The 23,248-nt window shown below is 35.9% G+C and overlaps 1 protein-coding gene across 8 annotated transcripts in view; it reads right to left on the reverse strand.

The window, feature by feature from the left end:
• LOC136039963 (protein kinase C, brain isozyme-like) overlaps positions 1 to 23,248 on the reverse strand; it is a 231,924-nt gene that overhangs the window by 139,839 nt on the left and 68,837 nt on the right. For 5 of the 8 annotated variants that reach the window (XR_010620599.1, XM_065723994.1, XM_065723992.1 and 2 more), the window contains exon 4: positions 2,151 to 2,262. The exons of the other annotated variants lie outside the window; for them this stretch is intronic. Coding sequence is in view for 4 of the 5 variants with exons in the window: in XM_065723994.1 (XP_065580066.1) it covers positions 2,151 to 2,262 (112 nt within the window). In the remaining variant the exon portion in view is untranslated. The remainder of the gene's footprint in view (positions 1 to 2,150; positions 2,263 to 23,248) is intronic. 8 annotated transcript variants of the gene reach the window in all.

The following is a 23,248-nucleotide window of genomic DNA, read 5'->3' on the forward strand; positions in this document are numbered from 1 at the left end:
TTATTAAAGAAAGTCCGATTACCAACAACGATATGTACTAAGCTTCAAACAATTGGTTTTCTTTTTTAGGGTTTTGAATCATTCTAATCTCGTGGTTAAAATATAGGTTAAAAAAAAAAAGGTAAAAACAGCTCTAAATGGGTACCTGGAGAAATCTGGGGAAGGTAAACTATTAAAATATAGGCACATATTTTTGCAATTCCCAGCCATCAGACCATGGAACTCGCACGTGGCGTCCAATTTCTAGCATCGATTTCTAACTATTATTATTTTATAAGGTTCTTGAATTGCTGTAACCCCCTTTTTAAAAAAATATACAAGTATTTTCTGCGATCACTAGTTTTTTTCCTTTACGCAATTTAATGTCTTTTCATAATAAAGTCTTTTCAAAGATATTTGATTATTGAAGTTAGTCCAATTTTTAACAACGATTGTGCATATTTCACTGTTAACTAATATGGTTTCTACTTTTCTTTCAAACAGTTCGTGGTAACGAACTGTAGTAAGGAGCGACCCGGCGCAATAGTAACGAAAACTGTAAAAAACTAAATTTTTACGTTACGTAAGCTAATTTGTAAGTTACGTATATCTTTTACTAATAAAAACATTCGTAAAAAATTCAAAGTTCTAGTTGCCTTTTTAAGTATACAAAAAATCGGAGGGCAACTAGGCCTCCTCCCCGCTCCTTTTTTTCTCAAAATTATTCGATCTAAACTATAAGAAAGCCATTTAGCCAAAAAAAATAAATATACAAATTTCGATTTAATTATTCATCTGCGGAGAGCCAAAATCAAAACATGCATTGATTCAAAAACGTTCAGAAATTAAATTAAAAAAACAAGTTTTTTAAACTGAAAGTAAGGAGCGACATTAAAACTTAAAACGAACAGAAATTACTTCGTATACGAAAGAGGCTGCTTCCTCATCAACGCCCCGCTCTTTACGCTAAAGTTTTTTACTGTTTTAAAAAGTAGAGTTAAGATAAAGAGTCAAACTTTAGCATAAAGAGCGGGGCGTTGGTGAGGAAGCAGACCCCTTCATATACGAAGTAATTTCTGTTCGTTTTAAGTTTTAATGTCGCTCCTTACTTTCAGTTAAAAAACCTTGTTTTTTTTAAATTTAATTCATATTAACATTGACTTCACCTCCCCTTTAAAAATAATATTTTTTATTCTACTAGAAAAACTATATATGTAACACATTCATTTTAACTCAGTTCCGCTGACAAATATGATAATATCGTTAACTGCGAAAAAGGTAAAAATTAGTAAGCAGCCTACGGGATGTTTTGAAAAAAGATAATTCCTGAATTCTGTCTACAACATTAAGTGGAGTCAAACGTAAAGTAGTTTTCAATTTGTGTATTGACGAAACAGGAAGGATTATAACCCATATATAATAAAAATGTGAAAAAGCTTAGAATTGTCATATATGACATTGACAAGTAACAGAGTGTCAAAATTGGGCGATTGATTCACTTGACCATCGAATTTTCAAATGATGGGATCAGAGAATATTTTGTTATCTCTTTCTTACAATTTTATTCATTATTACTTCCAACAATTATGCAAGTAGAGGTCTTTTCCCCTTCAAAGAGATGAACCTTATATACAAAAAAAAGTCAATGAACCACATTCAAAAACTGTTGTTTTTCAACTTCTGTCTATCCAACATTTAACTAGGACAAGCCTCAGGCATAAAATATGTAGTATAATTAACCTAAAGTGCCCAAATAAGGTGTCCTTTCTGTGGTATAAGCAAACTATAGTGCCCAAATAGGGTCTACTGTTTGTAGCATAAGCAAGCTATAGTGCCCAAATAAGGTGTGCTCGTCAGAGTATAGGAAAACTTTAGTGCCCAAATGAGGTGTCCTCGTAGGACTTTTGTGTCCCCACTACTTCTATTGAGGGGAAAAACGCCATTTCTCATTTATGAATGATAAAACATTACCAACAAAATAAACTTAAATTGAAGTACTTTCAACTTTTGTTGCCAAAAGGAAGGGCTTCCTGGGCCAAGGCATTAACTCTGGAAAAAAGCTGAAGCCAGCAAAATTTTACTCTATTTATCGAAAATCTTGACTACAGCAAAATCTTGACTACAGCAATAATCTGAAAACAAATAAAATAAAATAAAAAGAAAAATCATACCTTTGCACCTGAAGCCTTGTTTAACCATACCATAAAGCATGGTGCCACAGTGATCACAAAATGTTGGCCCAGCATACGTACTTTCGCTCCATTTATGTTTAACATGCTCCACCTACATGGCAGGTACACATAAAGGGAAGAAAAAGAAGATAGTAAGTAACATGCAAACAGAGACAGGGTCTACAAGCTCGTTAATTTGTATGAATATTACCAAAGTTATCCTCATGTTCTGCTGTCATCTGAAATCTTAGTATATTTAGCTAATTCATTTTAGAAAAGATGATTTTTTATTACACTCATATTTTTGCATTTCATGTTCAGCTTGAACACGTTGCAAAGCTTTCTGCATTGAAAATTTCTTTAAGTAAACTATATCTTTTATCTTTATGGTTTATCTATATCTTTACTCGTATACAAATGCCCTTCATATGAGTCCCGAATATGATGGCTTAACAACGAATATGACAGTCCATCCACTACATGTTACAAAGTATTGGCTCAGTTCCCCAAAATTACACATTAGCATAGCGCCCTGTCAATTAATCAATTCAATAAAATCTAAGACAACATCAACGTGTGGTTAATAAATCAGGTGTCTTTTTTAACCCCACAATTTTAATTTTGTAACAATGATATTGACAACATGCCTGTTATAGAATGAAAATGTTATATGTTTTGTTTACTTTATTGTCTTGAAAATTTCCCATCCTATACTTAATAATTTGTGAACCTATATTAATAATTCCCTTTTCTGTCTTAGTAATTCTTTCTATCCTTAGAAATTCCCCGTCCACTAGAACATTATATTGGCCTTATAATTCCTCCCTCTAATTAACCACGCGTTCTAGTACTTTACTGACTTTGTCAATTAGCTACCACTTCCACTTCCCCAATCCAGTGCAAGAACAAATTTTTTCTTTGATTTGATTTTTCTTTGATTTTGGCCACAAAAGCCAAAAAACCTTTAATCCATAAATCGGATCCAATAAGTCACTGGCTTAAAGCAGGCCTTCTTAAACTATGGGTTGCGACCCCAAAGGGGGTCGCAAAGTAAAATTCTGGGGTGACGACAGATTTTGATGTCAAATACTTAAATATACGATTTTATAACATTTAGATGTATATTTGTGCAGAGTCACGCTTACAAACCTGGACAAAAACAAAGGTCAGAATACGTGTGCACACTTGCAGCAAGGCAATGATTTAATAAAAATGATTAATGTGAACTATTTACGCTCTCCTCAGTGTGGCCACATTGGCTTACTTCCCTCCAGACTGGCTTATTCTTATGGTGCCTGGTGAGAAAAACTTGAAAATACCCGCTGGCTTAAATCTTGGCTAATTTTATTGTGATCTGGCTTATTTTTTGGCGTGAACTCCTTTTTTGGAGAGAAATTATTTTCTTCAACAACCCATGCAGCATTCGAATCCAATATCTTTCACTGCATATAACAAAGCTATAATCTCTGCGGGCACGAAAGCATAGAAAGGCTGAACTAAAGGCCTTCATTCGTTGATTCCTACAATGGGTCTAGGATTATGTTCTCGGAGCTTGCGTTTGGCGCTGTAATGTCACAACCCGCAAATTTTTAATAAATATAAGGCGTGGCTAGTTTTATCTTACCGAGGAGGGTTGATATTGGTAAGAATGAAGCTGTGTGGTTTGCTTGTATCCTACTGTAAAAGTATATCCTAAAATTAAAAACCCATCCATCATTGGAGAAGATCCTGTTTTATGTGCTGCTATTAAAATGGTTGAAGTACTACATGGAAGTGAATATGGCGATGATATTCGAAAAATATCTTTGTGAAACGACAATGTCTCGAATAGATTTTCTGATATTAACAAAGAAAACTTAGTGCAACTTATTACAATAGTTAAAAAAAAGCTCACAATTTTCAATTTAATTGGACGAAATAACTGATTCTACTAAATTGGCTCAGTTGTTAGTATAAGTCAGGTACATTTATAAATGAAGCGTGGAGGAAGAATTGTTATTTTGTCGTCCTATGCTGTGGAATATACACAAATGGTGCATTTGCAATGACATTCAAAAATATTGGTTTTTAATAATTTGTTCAAGCTGCTCATTATGATCAAACAACTTTTACACTGTCTTATTCACTGAGAGGCACTTCCAGCAAAAAAAAAATAGCACCAGAATTAAACAATGTGCTTTAGGAAGCCGTTAAGATTTTAAATTTTATTAAGAGCCATGCCCTTAACAGCCACTTATTTTCAAATCTCTGTAAGGATACAAATTCCAACTACACAACTTTATTAGTACATGTAGAAGTAAGATGTTGTCAAGAGGGGAAAGATTAAGAAGATTATTTCTATTAAAGGACGAAATCAAAATATTTTTTACCGAATGAAAATGTGAACTTGTTGTTTCTTTTTTTTTCAAAATGGCTTAAGGCTGTCCAAGCTGTGTTATTTGTCAGATAGCTCTGCAAAATTATACGTTCTCAACTCGTCTCTTCAGGGAAAAATTGCGCTATATTTACTTTCTACGATAAAATTAAAAGTTTTATTAAAAAGTAGTATAGAAAAAAAATCGTTCGAAATGTTTTCCAGTGTCGACAATTTTATAATCGAGAGAAATCATTATACAACTTTTATTGCAAAAAACTATTGCAGATCAGTTAAAAGCACTAGAAACACACCTCCGTACATGTTTTTATTAAATATTGATTTAAAAAAGTTAGCTTGGATTCAAAAGCTGTTTTGGATAGGCTAAAGTGATATTGATCGCCTGTAGCTTTTAGCTCAAGAGGAATTTGCTGAGCTTTCGAGTGCCTCAAACTTAAAAGAACAATTTATAAAAAAAAACCTTGGCTGAATGCTGAATCAGAACTAGAACCGAATTTCCCACAATCGAAGGAATGGCGTTAAACGTTCTTCTGCCATTCAACATATTTATGTGAAGTAACTTTCTCTGCTTTGACACTTATTAAATCCCAATATCGTCCATCGCTAGAAAATGTTGAATAGGTGTTACGTCGAGGTAAATGTTATTGAATTTATTAATGTTATTGAAAAAAAAATGCAATTTTTGCTGAAAAATAGGGCATATAATTTTTGTAGCTATATTAAATAGAGTGAAATTTTTAATTTTAGATTTTTGTATGTTTCCAAACAAACTATGTACATGTATATTGTCATCTAATAAATAAACCATCAAAAAATTTGTTTATCTTTCTTTTATATTTATGTGGGGTCAACAGGAAACTGACAATGATAAATGGGATCATTATATGAAAAAAAGTTTAAGAAGACCTGGCTTAAAGCGTTTCAAGCATAATATGAAGCGAAGTTAATTCCAAAAAAAGATGGCTCTGACTTTTAATCAAATTTGCATCCTATGATGAAAAATATGAACCTTATACTTTGTTCGAATGATTTTGTGTTCCGGTTTTTTCTCTTGATACTGGTTAAAATCTATTTCTGTCTTTTTTTACTGCAAATTTATGTTGTTAACTCTCAATGATTAATGTCAAATGTAATGTCTTAATGTTTAAGAGTATAAAATAAAACTAGTTTACAATAATACGAAAACTGTCTTACGAATTTAGATTTACCGATAAGCGAAATCTGAAAAGGGTAACAAATAAAACAAAAATTTCTTCAATTAGTTTTATTCATTTATCAACGTCCAACGAATCCACAAAAAAAAAAACGGTATAATAGAACAATGCCATATCTAAAAAAACCCACACAAATCCTGAATAGAATATTTAATATTTGTATTATAGAATATTTAATATTCAATATTTATATTTACTATTTGTTTGGTGTATTCCAGGCTAGACAAGAAGTTGTTATAAATGAACTTATTGTTCCAAGCCTAACTTATAACGTTCATTCATTCATTCATTCATTATAACGTTGTCGTAACAGCTGGAACGACAGAAACGCAAATTTGAATTTACTTTTGCAGTAACTTCTATTAAAAATAGTTGAAAGACATCTTTATTGAAGTAAATCTACATCATTATTATCATCGGCTTTACTATCAGACTAAAACATACAAAAATATTACTAGACTGAAAGAGAGATCGGTATACAATTGAACTTTACGAAAATTATACCATTATAAACCTGACAAGCCCTTGATTTTTCACAACTGTTCCCCGTGGATGTCAACTTTAAGTAACTTCTGTAGTTAATGTAAATTTAAGACAGCTTGCAACCTGGAAAGAGCCCCTTATTCAACTTAACTTTTAGTAGAAAACAGCTGTCTAAGCGATCAACGCAACTTTGTTTCAAGAAAATCCCTTCAGTTAAATAAAAAGATATTATCTCATTCATTTCGTTCTTAATTCAGCTCAAATTCACTTCTTTTCTTTTACATTAAAAGCATCAATTATCAAACAGTTCGTGGTAACGAACTGTAGTAAGGAGCGATAGTAACCGGCTCAATAGTAACCGAAACTCTAAAAAACAGAATTTTGATACTAAAAATTACACCAAAAGAATTGTGTTTTAATGCTGATTTTAAATATATAAGTTTCATCAAGATTAATCTTACCCATCAAAAGTTACGAGCCTGAGAAAATTTGCCTCATTTTAGAAAATAGGGGGAAACAAACCCTAAAAGTCATAAAATCTTAACGAAAATCACACCATCAGATTCAGCGTATCAGAGAATCCTATTGTAGAAGTTTCAAGCTCCTATCAACAAAAATGTGGAGTTTCGCATTTTTGCCATCAGACAGATCACGGATGCGTGTTTATTTGTTGTTTTATTTTTCCAGGGGTGATCGTATCGACCCAGTGGTCCTAGAATGTCGCGAGAGGGCTCATTCTAACGGAAATTAAAAGTTCTAGTGCCCTTTTTGAGTGACCAAAAAAATTGGAGGGCACCTAGGCCCCCTCCCACGCTCATTTTTCCCCAAAGACACCAGATCAAAACTCTGAGATAGCCATTTTATTCATCATAGTCAAAAAACCTAATAACTATGTCTTTGGGGACGATTTACTCCCCCACAGTCCCCGTAGGAGGGGCTGCAAGCTACAAACTTTGACCTGTGTTTACATATAAATAGTAATGGCTATTGGGTAGTGTAGAGACGTTTTCAAGTTTTTTTGGTTCGGGGGGGGGGGGAGTTGAGGGGGGGTTACGTGGGAGGATCTTTCCATGGAGGAATTTGTCATGGGGGAAGAGAATTTCAATGAACGGAGAACAAGATTTTCTAGTATTATTAAAAAGAAAACAATGAAAAAATAAATATGAGAAGTTTTTTCAACTGAAAGTAAGGAGCATCATTAAAACTTAAAACGAACACAAATTATTACGCATATGAGGGGTTTACCTCCTCGTAATACCACGCTCTTTACACTAAAGTATTTTTAGTAATTTCAACTATTTATTCTACGGCCTTTGTGATTCAGGGGTCATTCTTAAGGAATTGGGAGAAAATTTAAGCTTTAGTGTAAAGAGCGAGGTATTGACAAGGGGGTGAACCCTCTCATATACGCAATAAAAACATTCGAATATGGAATGTTGTTACTTAAGTTAATTCGTAAGTTACGTATATTTTTTACTAATGAAAACGTTCGTAAGAAATTAAAAGTTTTAGTTGCCTTTTTAAGCAATCAAAAAATTGGAGGGCAACTAGGCCTACTCCCTCGCTCCTTTTTCTCTCAAAATCTTTCGATTAAAACTATGAGAATGCCATTAAAAAAATTATATGCAAATTTTGTTTTAATTATTTATGTGCGGAGAACCAAGATCAAAACATGCATTAATTCAAAAACGTCCAGAAATTAAATAAAAAAAAGTTTTTTAAACTAAAAGTAAGGAGCGACATTAAAACTTAAAACGAACAGAAATTACTCCGTACACGAAAAGGGCTTTTCTTCCTCAACGCCCTGCTCTTTAGTTTTTCCGCTAAAGTTTTTTACTATTCTAAAAAATAGAGTTGAGAGAAGAGTCAAACGTTAGCGTAAAGAGCGGGGCGTCGAGGAGAAAAAGCCCTTTCCATATACGGAGTAATTTCTGTTCGTTTTAAGTTTTAATGTTGCTCCTTACTTTTAGTTTAAAAAAACTTGTTTTTTTTATTTAATTTCATTTAGGATCAACCTAATTCTAATGCTTGACTATTATAATACGGAATAGCATTTATGTATTAAATATTCTGCCGAAACTGTCCTGAACAATTCATCGTATCTTTAAGGAAGTTTTTTCCAAGAAACACCACATTTTGTTACTTTAGAATGAGCAAGACTTTAAGAAGAGGCTATATTAGACGCTTCTATAAAGAACTGATTATAGAGGACTTAAAAATCAAGTACAGAATTGTTTTTAATAATTTTCTTTCACAACATGGTGTTCTCACAACTAGAGGTGCCTAAGTAGGAGGAGCTCAAGCACCCAGTAATATTGCGCATTATTTGACCCCCATTTCATTAGTTTGAACAAATTTTGAAACACTCTATGTGGTTAAGATCCTCAAAAAAAGAAAACATTTTGTTTGTTTTTTCAATCCTAAGTGATACGGAAACTTTTTTTTCCACGAAATGTTGAACCGCTATCTAGCATTTCTTTAAAATCTGAACTTGAACTCAATTTTTTAACCGGTAAAAATCAAAGACATGTAATTTAAACAGTTATTGTAATAATTAAAGAACTCAGCTCATTGGAATCGTTTGTTCTTCCTTCACGCTTTTGTCTGTACTTTTATGCTTATAGCTGAATTTAGATTCAAAATCGCAAATGAAACCATTTCTAGGATTTTGAGGTAGTGGTAACAACCTTCTCGTCGTACCCCTGAGAGCAGTAGGCATGGAAAGGGGGGGGGTTGTTACTGCGATATTCATTCAACGTCTAGCCACTAGTCATCCTGCCAGTATGACCGCGAAATACAAACTACGCTGCCAAAATTGGGTGGATTAGAGTCAGTAATGGCTGCCAAAGGATCAACCCTTGACATATTCAGAACCAACCATAGCAAAATAACAAATCTCTTGAGGAGCAATTAGAGGTAGGAAATAGAAGGTCTCTTGCTAACCCCAGTTTTGAGTATAAAGTGCCGCTTGTCGCTGATGACTGGCGAACAGTGAGTGATTATACCCACTCTTTTGTGGAACGATTGTTACACCACCAAGCTGATTACCTAATCTCAGAATGGGATGATCACCTATTCTAATAATAATAAATTCTATGAAATAAAGTATGTTAGAAGCTCCAGCAACGGTAGAACTATTCTCAAAACTGCTAGACAGAAATATGGGAAGTCATGACTTAGTGTTGTCAGGCAAAAACTGACCTGTTGCCAAATGACTCAACTAGTTAACATATATTCAAGCTTTTACCAGAAATAAGCCCAAAAGTCACACTTGTCTAATCCTGTTAGATGCTCCACCGATGATAGAAATGTTCTCCAAAATGTCATTTAGAAATAGGGAGAGTCAAGAATGGTTGTTCCCAACTAGAACAGACTTATTGGGACATATAAACAGAGTTTAGAACCTATTTCTATAAGTTTCTTTTCTAGTTTGTTTCTTAGCAACATTCAACAGAACTCGCCCATCATTAAAACAGGCAACTTCCCGGACTATTGCTAATATTTATTTATCATACCCTAAAAGAAAAGTCTTCCCTGCTGAACAGTTACAGGATCCATGATTACACTAAATGATTAAAGAGTTTGAAGCGTGCAAATTGTAGACTGGTGTGGCAACCTAAAAAAAAGTTGTATGTGGCATGGTCTTCATTCTTACCTTTAAATCTGGCTTCTGACACTTTGAAAACTTTTTAACTTTCCTAAGCTTCCTAAGTTTGTCCTAACTTTCTTATCTGGTACGTCTGCAGGAATTAAAACAAGGGGGAGAGGGGGGTTAACAATAAACGAGATAATAAATAAATTATATGGAAAACGATAAATTAAAGACAAATCGTAACGCAAGTATTTCGTGACAGGAGGGGGAAGAGCAATATGCCTTCCCTTGCATAAGGTCCATCTTCTGGTATCGACTTTAATGGAAGTTTCTCTGAAAGTTGTACGGTTGGTAGCGAGCTGTGCTACTGGTAGCGAACGGGTAGCGAAATTACTGTGCAGATACAATCAACTCGCTCTTTATTTCGAAAACTAATACGGACACCACACTGTCATAGAAACAGAAAAGAGTATAATAGAACAACACGTGATAATAGAACACCGCACTTTCTACCATAGAAACAGAAAAGTGCAGACAAAATTATGAATAGGACATTTTGTTTTAAAAGGGCAAATTTTTAAATTGCTAAAATTTATAATAAACTCAAACGTCATTCTTCACTCAGGGATAAACTAAGTTACAAAATTCAAGGGTAATCCACACAAACTCATGCACAAAATACACACAGGGCTTAACGGAATAGTATTTAGTATTGTTGGTGGTTGACTTCATTCATATTCAAAATTTTTCTTTCATCAACCACTTCCTACCCGAAAACATTTAACTTCAACAAAATGTCTTAGTTTCATTGTCAGTGTCACCTGGTTTAGTACAACAGGTAAACGATGTGATATTGATTATAAATTAGCGAACTTCTAGGGAAGACTCGAGAAAAGATAAAACAATACTCTAGGAGAAGAGATCCTTCAGTTCCACGATTCTAAGAGCAGCTCGATCATGTGGATATCCAATATGATACAGATCACCGTCAGGATCTTTAGATTAATTATGGTCTTTAATCAAATTACTACGGCTAAAGAGTTGAGTATTGACCGTAACATTAAAGGTGTATAGTGCGAAGAGAAGGAGCAAGTACAGGATTTTTTCATTGGAGGGGGAAGCCAAAAATAGGGAAAATAATACGAAAATTACAAAAACCCATGTGAAAAAATACTTTCAGGGGAAACACTGATAAAACAAGGCCCGAAGGACCCTCCTCTACGCCTTGTGAAGGTGCTACGTCAAGAGATATCGAAAACGATATTATTTATTGAAAAGACTAACTGTTATTGAACAACAATTTTAGGCTAAGTCCAAATTCTTGCGCATCATAGCTAAAGAAAACATGTAAATTTCCATGTTGTGCCTATAAATGCACGACAGGTATTCCACAGAACAGATATTACATGATTTAAATTAGAATGAATTACAAACTTATAATGTACGGATGAAATAAGGAGTTATATAGGTAAATAGAACACAGTACTATATAAGATAGTCTTGGAGCTAAAAATGTTGATAAATCAACTATAGATAGGGCAGTGACTTACATTTACAAAGGATGCTAAACATTGAAATTTTTGATTAGTTACTTCATTTTCTAGTGGTCACTTGGTAAGACGTGCTCCAATGCGTGGCAAAAATCTCTGACCTAAAGTAAGCTCTTGTTGGGCAGGACTAGGGAAAACGAGATAAAATTCCAGCAAGACATAAAATTCAAAAGCGCTGGATTTGATGAATCGCAGAAATCAAATTAGGTTATGATGAATTGTTCAACTCAGGAAACGATGATTTCGTAAAAATACATTGACAGAATATGGCCACAACAGCTAAAATCAAACTTGCAACAAAAAAATGGATCCACAACATAGGGGGGGACTACTACTTTCCCCTTCATCCCCCTGATCTTTTTGCTAAGGCCTGATTTCTTTTAAAAGTGTTCTTTATATATATATATATATATATATATATATATATATATATATATATATATATCTATATATATAAAAATAAGTTGTCTGTCTGTGGATCAGGTGACGTCATGTTTCTGTGTTGACTAACGTCATGAAATTAGTTGGCGTCATTTTTGCTTTGACGGTGACGTCATTCAAGATATTTAAGACATATGTTCACGTAGAAATCTATTAATGTTTAAGTTTACAATGACTGATGAACTTACCATGGCAAAAGCCGATGAAGATGCTCAAAGAGTCTATGCCAAAAAACTTGCTGCTGATAGAGAAAGTCAGAAAAGAAAGCGTGCCGAGGAATCAAAAGAACAGCAAGGAAACAGGCTTGAGGCTGATAGAGAAAGAAAGAACAGAAAGCGTGCCGAGGAATCAAAAGAACAGCAAGGAAACAGGCTTGAGGCTGATAGAGAAAGAAAGAACAGAAAGCGTGCCGAGGAATCAAAAGAACAGCAAGGAAACAGGCTTGAGGCTGATAGAGAAAAAAAGAACAGAAAGCGTGCCGAGGAACTACCAGAGCAACGCGGAAGCAGACTTGCTGCTAAAAGAGAAAGTGAAAAAAGAAGGCGTGCCGAGGAATTACAAGAACAGCAAGAAATCAGGCTTGCTGCTGATAGAGAAAGTAAGAAAAGAAAGCGTGCCGAGGAATTACAAGAACAGCAAGAAATCAGGCTTGCTGCTGATAGAGAAAGTAAGAAAAGAAAGCGTGCCGAGGAATCAGAGCAACCTGAAAGTTATCGCCTGGCATTCAGGTACAACCCAGTCGATGATTCTAGCTTGAGTAGATGTGTTCAAATCGGGACAATGTCTAAAATTTGTCCCTATTGCAAGGCCTTGAAATTCAATGGTGAAACAATGGGAATGTGTTGCGCCTCAGGAAAAGTTAAACTTCCTCTATTGGCTGCACCACAAGAGCCATTGAAGACGAATGAATGCTTGCCTGAAAAATTCTAATTTATGGGCACACGTAAAAATATTAAAATTAACTACAAATATGCGTGTCCGATTGCAAAACGATGACTCTGGTCAAACATTTTCAGATCAATTGCTGACAATTGGAAATGGAAAGCTCCCAGTAGACTCAATTTCAGGACGTATACAACTACCTGCTGATTTCTGTAATTTAGTGACGTCCAAAAATGAATTGATTGAAAAAGTATTTCCGAATATTCTAAAAAATTATAAAAATAATAAATGGCTAAGTGAAAGAGCGATTCTCGCACCCAAAAATATAGACGTCCACGAAATCAACAATATTGTTTTGACCAAGATTCGAGACCAGGCAGTCCTTTACAAGTCAGTCGACACAGTTTTGGAACCAAATGAAGCGGTTAATTATCCATCTGAATTTTTAAATTCCATAGATCCTTCAGGGTTTCCACCACACGTGCTACAACTAAAAATAGGCGTACCAATAATACTTTTAAGAAATATCAACCCACCAAAGCTTTGCAATGGCACGCGACTTGCCGTAAAAAAAACAATGGAAAACCTAATAGAAGCCACAATCTTGACAGGGCCTTATAAGGGTGAGGCTGTTCTTATTCCTCGCATTCCCATGATTCCAACGGATCTGCTTTTTCAATTTAAAAGATTGCAATTCCCAATTCGATTAGTATTTGCAATCACCATTAACAAAGCTCAAGGTCAATCATTAGAAAAATGTGGTATAGATCTTAATACTGATTGTTTTTCCCATGGACAATTGTACGTTGCATGTTCGAGGGTCGGTAAACCTGACAATGTATTTATATGCAGCGACAATTGGACAGCGAAGAATGTTGTATATTCGCAAAGTTTTACGCAGTTAATTTGTATTGTATCTATCTATCTATCTATCTATATAAAAACGAGTTGTGTGGATGCATGTTTGTTCGTTTGTAAAAAGAGCGTTTGCATATGACGTCATTATTAGTACATACGGCTTTGTATATGCACAGACAATGGGAAAGCCAAGAATGTTGTTTATTCGCAATTTTTACGTAGTTTGAAACACATATATAAATCTATCTATATTCACAGGTGGGACACAGGGACACAACTACAATGGCGCATAACTAATATGGCGCGTAACGACTTACGCGCGCGGGGGGGCTTGGGGGGGGGCGCGAAGCGCCCCACCAACTAGGTGTTGGGGTGGCGCGAAGCGCCACCCCAACAGCTAGTATATATATATATATATATATATATATATATATATATATATAAAGAAAACAATATATCTTTTACAAAGTGTAGTCCTTGTCTCATATCTTTGGAGTCTCTGACCATATCTTGGAGAACGTAGGAAATATTTAGGGAGAAATAGATTGAAGGATGGTCCTTACAGTTGCCCTATGTGTGAAGAGATGGATGAGTCTTTGCAACATTTTTTAGTGGATTGTAGGGAGTTGAGGGATTTGCGCTTGGAAATATTTGGTAAGGAGGTTGGGGGGAGAGATTGGATTTCGGAAATTTTGAGAAGTAGGTGTTACTTAACTATAAACAATATTGGAAAGTTCGTCCGGGTAGGTATGAGGTATCGTGATGTTTTCTTTAATAATTAGTTTAATGTCTTTTCAGTCTATGTTTGTTGCGGTATATTTTTTTTTCACTTTTTTTGTGTAGGTCACCATGGCCCAAATGGGCTTTTCGTGTGAATAAATCTATCTATCTATCTATCTATCTATCTTTGGGAATGAATACAACGATTTAAGCATATTTGCTTAAAAGTAGAGTGCGCTCAGTAAGACTGGAAACGGCAGAATTTTCAATTTAAAAAAATATAAATACCAAGGATTGGGCAACTAACAACTCGCTATATTTTTCCCAATATTTAGCTAAGTGTTTCGCAAAGTGCTATTTAAAATTTAGCTAAAAGACGGAGGGTTGAAGGGGCTTATAATACTCTCATAATTATAAAAGTATTGGTTTTAGAAAGGTCTCAACATGATCCTGTCAGCGAGAACAACTATTTATTAAACATAGTTGAATTTCAAATTCCAACATCTGCGATCCAAACACTTAAATAATGTCGTGTTTATGGATTGTTATTAGAAAAAAAACTTGTTATTTTTCACAGACATTCCAAAGATATGGTAAATTACAAAACTTGTTCAATAAGGTCAATCTGTAATTAATTCATCAGTGCGAGAAATACTGAAGAAAGTCTTTTTTCAATAATGATCGTTCTTTACCACATTTTTATACCTAATAGATCACTAAAGGAATCTTTTAAGCGCAGTCAGACATGTGCGCAGTATTTTCTTCCAGAAGGCCAATATTTGGGATGGTGGTCCAAAAATATGTGGAATGCGTGGAAATTTTTCGAAAAAATATAGAAAAACTTCAGGTTTCTACAACAGCCTATAATTCAGGTTAACAATAACAGCACAGTAACTTATCAAAGGCAACGCTATAGCGATGCCTTTGAAACAGCCATATGTCTTAATTGCAAGGTTTATTTTTTCCTTGTTTTTTTTTATAGCCGCTTTGGATTGAAGTGGGGGGACAGAGGGAGTGTTGTAAGGAATTTGGAGGGCAAAAGTCATTGAAAGACAGCCCGCATTCCTCCGTGCTCATTTTCGTGGTCATTTCACCAATAGTCCTCAAAACATCCAAAAAAACTATTCTATCCATCAACCCAGCCATTTCATTCAAATTAGTGGAAAGGTCAAATAGATAAACCTCCAGGGATAATATGATTCCACAGCCACTGGGACAAGAGCCGTAGATACTGAAATTTGCCAGTTAACAAATTAATTTAATATTTTAGAAAACACAGAGTATCTGATCTTTGGTGTACCGATTGGCCCAAAATTTTCAGAGATCGGCCTCTGGGCCAAGAGGATCAAGGCAACATTTTTTGGAGAAGGGGGCAGTGTTGAGTATAAAGAGGGTATTTAGTGTGGATGCGTACCTCCCCCCCCCTGCAAAGGAGGCCCTAACGGGATTTATTTCTTTCGATTGAGTTGAAACTTATACATAAATATATAGCTCCTTGAACCCTTAGAACCCTAATGCCCAAGAAAAATATGGAAATTAAATTCCTGTTCTCTCGAAACTGGGAGGGGGGAGGAATGGTCCAGATTTTTGTCTTTTTTATGATTGGATTGAAACAAACAAGAATCCTGGACTGGGTTAGGGGGACCATAAATTTTGTAGGAACAGGAAGGATATTAGGAACCAGTGAAGGACAAAAACGTTTTCCCTGCTCAGCTCCAAATACTATGGCGAATAGGGATCAAAAGCATTAAACAATTGGGGCGCAAACCCCCCATTACTGGGCATGATAAGGGACAATTAAAATGTCTTCCATTTGGCTCGAAACTAATATTAATACTTTTAATATTAAGACTGATGTAAGTCCTTTGGCTTAAAGATATCCTAATGTAGAAGTAAAAACAGAAAAAAAAAGATCGGTCCTCCTGCGAACAGACCCCAACAAAGGGTCAATTTTTTCTGAACGGTTTGAAAACCCAATTTACACGAAAAAATTTAAATAGTTCTCCCCGCATAAAAATTTGGTTCTCTCCGCGTAAGGGCACGATAATAGTAAAAGATAGCAACAAATTCGTCTTTTTTTTTGTCCTGGTATGATATATCAACCACACCTATATCATACAAGTACTCATTTTAAGAAATCAATTCTTACTTCCTAAGATGCAGAATAATAACAGTTAACATATTTTGCACACAGCCCCGCTATATTTTACTTGCAACACCCTCCCCCTTGGTGTGCCAATATAAAACCCAAATTATACATTTCCTATCAATACATTTTAGTTATTTCAACTCGTGTACTTGTAAAATGAATACACTGTGACGCAATAAAAACTGCAAAACAAGTTACAATGCACTGAAAATATAATTATGAAAATATAATATATATTTGCACATTAAGGGTAGGGGGTAAGGTACAGCGAGGCTACATGCAAAATGTGTTAACTATTATTATTCTTCATATTATGAAGTAAGAATTGTTTCTTTAACATTGGTACTTTCTGTGGTCGATATATCATGCAAGTACTTTGTTTTCCTTTATTGACTGCAAGGATTATGGGGACCAGAATAGTCAATGATCAGTACAGCCGTAAGTATTAGGCCAAGATGAATTCAATATAAAAAGAGATTTGGGGGCAAGTTCCCTCGAAAAATAAGGTCCAAAAGGGACCAAACACATTCTTTCTGTTCTTCTCAAAGCCTATTTCCTTTTGTCCTTGGGTCAAGAGAACCCAAATGCACCAGAAATAAGAGAGAGAAAAACATTGGTCCCCGAAAGAGGGTCAAAAAACTTTCCACTCTCTCTCTCCAAAGGCCTTGAAAATTATATCCTCAAGTTTCTGGACGAAGGGATCCCTAATGCATAACAAACAATTCAAGTCAAACTGAAAACTGGAACCAGAAAATGCTTCTCCTTGCACTGGGTTGACGGATATATCTGCCTAAAAAATTTAAAAGTAATTGACGAAAATACTGGTTCGCCTGAAAACTAGGCACGAAAGGGTAAACTAACTTTCCTGAACATATTCAAATTTCGAACTTACAAACCCATGTGCCAAATAGACCTTAATCTACAAGAAATATTTAGAGTATATCGATTCGTGACTCTCAAAAAAGACCCTTAAATTTCTTTCTTCTTAGACAATCTCAATGAAGACTGAAGATTTGAAATTTGTTTGGATGGATACCTGACACCAGAAACTGGGCAAGAAATTGTTTTTCTCCAACTGACTGAAATTTAAAGGGCATGTAAAAAGGGAGAAGAGAACCTCAACGAAGACGAAGACGAAGATGATTTTTTATACTGATTCGCTGCACCCATATTAGGTCCAAACTCGTTGTGTCTCCAATCGGCTTGCAACTTGTTGGGCACACACTAGGCAAACCAAACCGGCACGATAAAAAAAAAAAAAAAAAAAAAAAAAAAAAAAAAAAAAAAAAAAAACTGATTTCCAACAAAATGTTTTGCTCGAATTCAAAACGGTCAAAAAAAAAATAAGCCAAGAGCCTTTAGCCCCCCAGATGGTCGAATCGGGGGAAACAACCGTTGTCAAGTCAATTTGCGCAGTCATCGTCCTAGCACGTCCAGAAGCACCGAACTCGCTAAAGCACTGGAAATCCCCCCAACTCCCCAAAAGGGAGCTGATCTGGACCGGTTATGTCAATCACGTATCTAGGACTTGTGCTTATTCTTCCTACCAAGTTTCATCCCGATCTCTCCACTCTAAGCACTTTCCAAGATTTACGAAGTTTCTCCCTCCAACTCCCCCAAATATCACGAGGTCCGGTCGGGATTTAAAATAAGAGCTCAGAGACAAATGGTCCATCTAAATATCAAATTTCATTAGGATCCGATAACCCGTTTGTAAGCTAAAAATACCTCGTTTTTTCTAATTTTTCCAAATTAACCGTTCTTCCGCTCCCCCCCAGACGGTCAAATCACGGAAGCGACTATTTCTAATTTAATCTGGTCTGGTCCCTGATACACCTACCGACTTTCATCGTCCTAGCTTATCTGAAAGTGCCCGAACTAGCAAAATCAGGTCCGAGAGACAGAAAATTGCGATCGCTATATGTCACTTGGTAAATACCAAGTATCATAAAAACAAGAGCTAAGAGCTCATATGGCACTTGTGACGAGGCAAGAAGAGTTAAGAGCCAAGAGCTCTTAGCTCTTGAGCTCTATCAAAATTCTAAGAATCAATAGATTGATTTAAAAAGAAAATCAAGAGGCTTAATGCCGGTCGGGATTCAAAATAAGAGCTCTGAGTCACGATGTCCTTCTAAATATAAAAATGCATTAAGATCCGATTATCCAGTTGTAAGTTATAAATACCTCATTTTTTCTAATTTTTTCTCTCCCTTTAGCCCCCCAGATGGTCGAATCTGGGAAAACGACTTTATCAAGACAATTTGTGCAGCTCCCTGACACGCCTACCAAGTTTCATCGTCCTAGCACGTCCAGAAGCACCAAACTCGCCAAAGCACTGAACCCCTCCCTCTCAACTCCCCCAAAAAGAGCAAATCCAGTATGGTTACGCCAATCAGGTATCTACAACATTTGCTTATTCTACCCACCAAGTTTCATCCCATCTCTCCACTCTAAGCGTTTTCCAAGATTTCCGATTCCCCTCCAACTCCCCCGAATGTCAACAGATCTGGTCGGAATTTGAAATAAGAGCTCTGAGGCATGAATTCCTTCTAAATATCTAATTACATTAAGATCCGGCCACCCGTTCTTAAGTTAAAAATACCTCAATTTTTCTAATTTTTTCAAATGAACACCCCCCCCCCCCAGCTCCTCCAAAGAGAACGGATCCGTTCCAATTATGTCAATCACGTATCTAGATCTTGTGCTTATTCTTCCCATCAAGTTTCATCCCGATCTCTCCACTCTAAGCGTTTTCCAAGATTTCTGTTTCCCTCCTCCAACCCCCTATGTCCCTAGATCCAATTCGAGTCGAAAATGGAGCATCTGAGACATAATATCCTTCTATATATCAAGTTTCATTAAGATCCGATCACCTATTCGTAAGATAAAAATACCCCAATTTTCACGTTTTCCAAGAATTCCGGTTTCCCCCTCCAACTCCCCCAATATCGAAGGATCTGGTCGGAATTTGAAATAAGAGCTTCAAAGCACAAGATCCTTCTAAATATCAAATTTCATTAAGATCTGGTCACCCGTTCGTAAGTTACAAATACCTCATTTTTCCGAATTACCCCCCCCCCCCCCAACTCCACCAAAGAGAGCGGATCCGGTCCGGTTATGTCAGTCACGTATCTTAGACTTGTTTTTATTCTTCCCATCCAGTTTCATCCTGATCTCTCCGCTATAAGTATTTTCTAAGATTTCTTGCCCCCCCCCCCAATGACGCTGGATCCGGTTGATATTTAAAATAAGAGATCTGAGTTATAAGGTCCTTCTAAATATGAAGTTTCATGAAGATCCAATCACTCCTTCGTAAGTTAAAAAAAGTAACTTTTTCTAATTTTGTAGAATTAAGCACCCCCCCCCCCCCAATAGAGCAGATCCGTTCCAATTATATCAATCACGTATCTAATACTAATAATCCCACCAAGTTTCATCCCGATCCCTCCACTCTAAGCGATTTTCATGATTTTAGGTTCCCCATCCCAAACTCCCCCCAATGTCACCAGATCCGGTCGGGATTTAAAATAGGAGCTTTGAGACACGATATCCTTCTAAATATCAAATTTCATTGAGATCAGATCACCCGTTCGTAATTTAAAAATACCTCATTTTTCCTAATTTTTCAGAATTGACCCCCCTCCCCCCAACTATCCTAAAGTGAGCGGATCCGTTCCGGTTATGTCAATCATGTATCTGTGCTAATTTTTCCCACCAAGTTTCATTCCGATCCCTCCACTCTCAGTGTTTTCCAAGATTTTAGGTTTCCCCCTCCCCCCCCCCCAATGTCACATGATCCGGTCGGGATTTGAAATAAGAGCTCCGATACACGCTTTCCTTCCAAACATCAAATTTCATTAAGATCTGATGAACCGTTCGTAAGTTAAAAATACTCCTTTTTTCTATTATTTCCGAATTAACCACCCCCCCCCCCCAGATGGTCAAATCGGGAAAACGACTATTTTTAATTTAATCTAGTCCGGTCCCTGATACGCCTGCTAAATTTCATCGTCCTAGCTTACCTGGATGTGCCTAAAGTAGCAGACAGACAGACAGACCGACAGAATTTGCGATTGCTATATTTCACTTGGTTAATACCAAGTGCCATAAAAATCCAATTTTTATGTTGGAATTGTGACTTGCTTATTGAATTCCAACAAATTATTAAAATTATTAAGGTTTATGCACTTTTAGTAGGAAAAATGTAATTTTCGACGCAAATAGGTTATATTAATGAAAATTCCACAAGGGTTCCACAAGAAAAAGTTTCTATGAGGAAGGAAGTTTCCTGCCCAGGGAGAATTTTAGACAGGAGGGGGGATTTCCTGGCGTGATTTAAAAACGGTCAGAAATTAAATATTAAAAGCAAGTTTTTCCTACTGAAATAAGGAGTTATGTCACAACGGAAGACCAACTGAAATTTATTTTGTTTATGAGGAGGGTTACCCCTTCCTCAACTTACCTCTTTATGGCAAAGTTTGACATTTTATCACATTTCTTCAAGAAAGACTGCTCAAACATAAGGTCCCTTGAGTTTGAGTGAGAAGTATCTTAAATGTGCAGTTAAAAACAAACTTACATCATAATATGAGGAATAACTCTACCTAACACATTTTGCATGCACACCTACTATACTTTACCCCCACCCCCCTAATGTGCAAATACATAGCCCAAATTTGTTTCTTAAGTATTATCTTTTGATCATATTTTATGATGTTTCATTATGATTAGTGAGAAAAACAGGTTCCACTTAGATGAAGAATTTAAAATAGGCGCTATAACAAGTAAGTACCAAATCTTATTTAGTTTTCGAATGTTATGATTTGAGATTAAATAAAAAAAACAAGTTTTTTTTAACTGAAAGTAAGGAGCGACTTTGAAACTTAAAACGAACAGAAATTACTCCATATATGAAATGATTTGTCCCCTCGTCAATACCTCGCTCTTTACACTAAATCTTAAGTTTTGTCCCAATTCTTTAAGAATGACCCCTGAATCAGAAAGGCCATAGAATAAATAGTTAATATTACTAAAAATACTTTAGCATAAAGAGCGAGATATTTATCTCCTCCTAAATACCTCGCTCTTTATGCTAAAGTATTTCTAGAGCCCCTCATATGCGTAATAATATCTGTTCGTTTTAAGTTTTAATCTTACTCCTTACTTTCAATTGAAAAACTTTTTCCTGTTTATTTTTCTATTGTTTTTTTTTATAGTAATGCTAGAAAATCCTGCGCCCTTTTCATTGAATTTCTCTTCCCCCATTACATATTTCTCCAAGGAAAGATCCTCCCACATAGCCCCCTCTCCTCAACCCCACCCCCAAACCAAAAAATCCTTCTGAAAACGTATGTACACTTCCCAATAACCATTACTGTACGTAAACAAAGGTCAAAGTTTGTAACTTGCAGCCCCTACCCCAGGGACTGTGGGGGATTAAGTCTTCCCCAAAGACATAGTTTTATGATTTTCGACTATTTGCAACAAAATGGCAATCTCTAAATTTTAATCCGTTGACTTCGGGAAAAATGAGCGTGGGAGGGGGCCTAGATGCCCTCCAATTTTTTGGTCACTTAAAAAGGGCACCAGAATTTTTCATTTCCGTTATAATGAGCCCTCTTACGACATTATAGGACCCCTTGGTCGATACCATGACCCCTGGGGAAAAGAAAAAAAAAAACAAATAAACACGCACCCGTGATCTGTCTTCTGGCAAAAAATACGAAATTCCACATTTTTGTAGATAGGAGAATGAAAATTTTTTATAGGGTTCTCTGATACGCTGAATGCGATGGTGTGATTTTCGTTAAGATTCTATGACTTTTAGGGGGTGTTTCCCAATATTTTCCAAAATAAGGCAAATTTTCTCAGGCTCGTAACTTTTGATGACAAAGACTAGATTTGATGAAACTTATATATTTAAAATCAGCATAAAAATCCGATTCTTTTGATGTATCTTTTAGCATCAAAATTCCGTTTTTTAGAGTTTCGTTTACTATTGAGCCGGGTCGCTCCTTACTACAGTTCGTTACCACGAACTGTTTGATGATTGTCCTTTGCCTACGTGTGTGACAGGTGTCATTAGGCTACTCGTTATCCTCGCTGTTATCACCTCTGAAGAAGGTTTTGTTTTTGTTTTAACCTGAGCTATTTTGAAATGTTTTGTTTTTGCGTCGTATGTACTTTATAGAGCACTGGTCCGATTTTAAACCCTTGCCCCTGGTTCCCACTGCTGCGATTTCGCGCAAAATCCTGCGACATGCGACAAATGACACAAATCGTGCGACAAACGACGCAATACCATCTATTTTGCTGCAATGTCGGATGCGTTGAATAATTTCAACTCATACGACAAATCATATGCGTTGTTCTGATAAAAAAAAAAAAAAAAAAAAAAAAAATGAAAATGAAAATGATGAAAAAAAAATCAGTTTGAGAACCTGATTTGAATTCTTCTAGGGTTTGTCGCAGCGACGCAAAAGTCTGCGTTTCTTTCTGAACCTCTATCCGATTCTGCCGTACGTCTGTTCCGCCAGAAAAAAATAGTGTCGGGATTGACGCAGCAGTGGGAACTAGGGGGTAGGGGAAGCATATTTTTCAAAACCAGAGAATATTAACGTAACGCTTGCCTACATTTGGACTTGCGAAAGGAACACAGAAGTAGCCTATGTCTATTTATATATATATATATATATATATATATATATATATATATATATATATATATATATATATATATATATATATATACTAGCTGTTGGGGTGGCGCTTCGCGCCACCCCAACACCTAGTTGGTGGGGGCGCTTCGCGCCCCCCCAAGCCCCCCCGCGCGCGT

The sequence above is a fragment of the Artemia franciscana genome, chromosome 20, assembly GCF_032884065.1.
Source record: "Artemia franciscana chromosome 20, ASM3288406v1, whole genome shotgun sequence".
NCBI lineage: Eukaryota > Metazoa > Arthropoda > Branchiopoda > Anostraca > Artemiidae > Artemia > Artemia franciscana.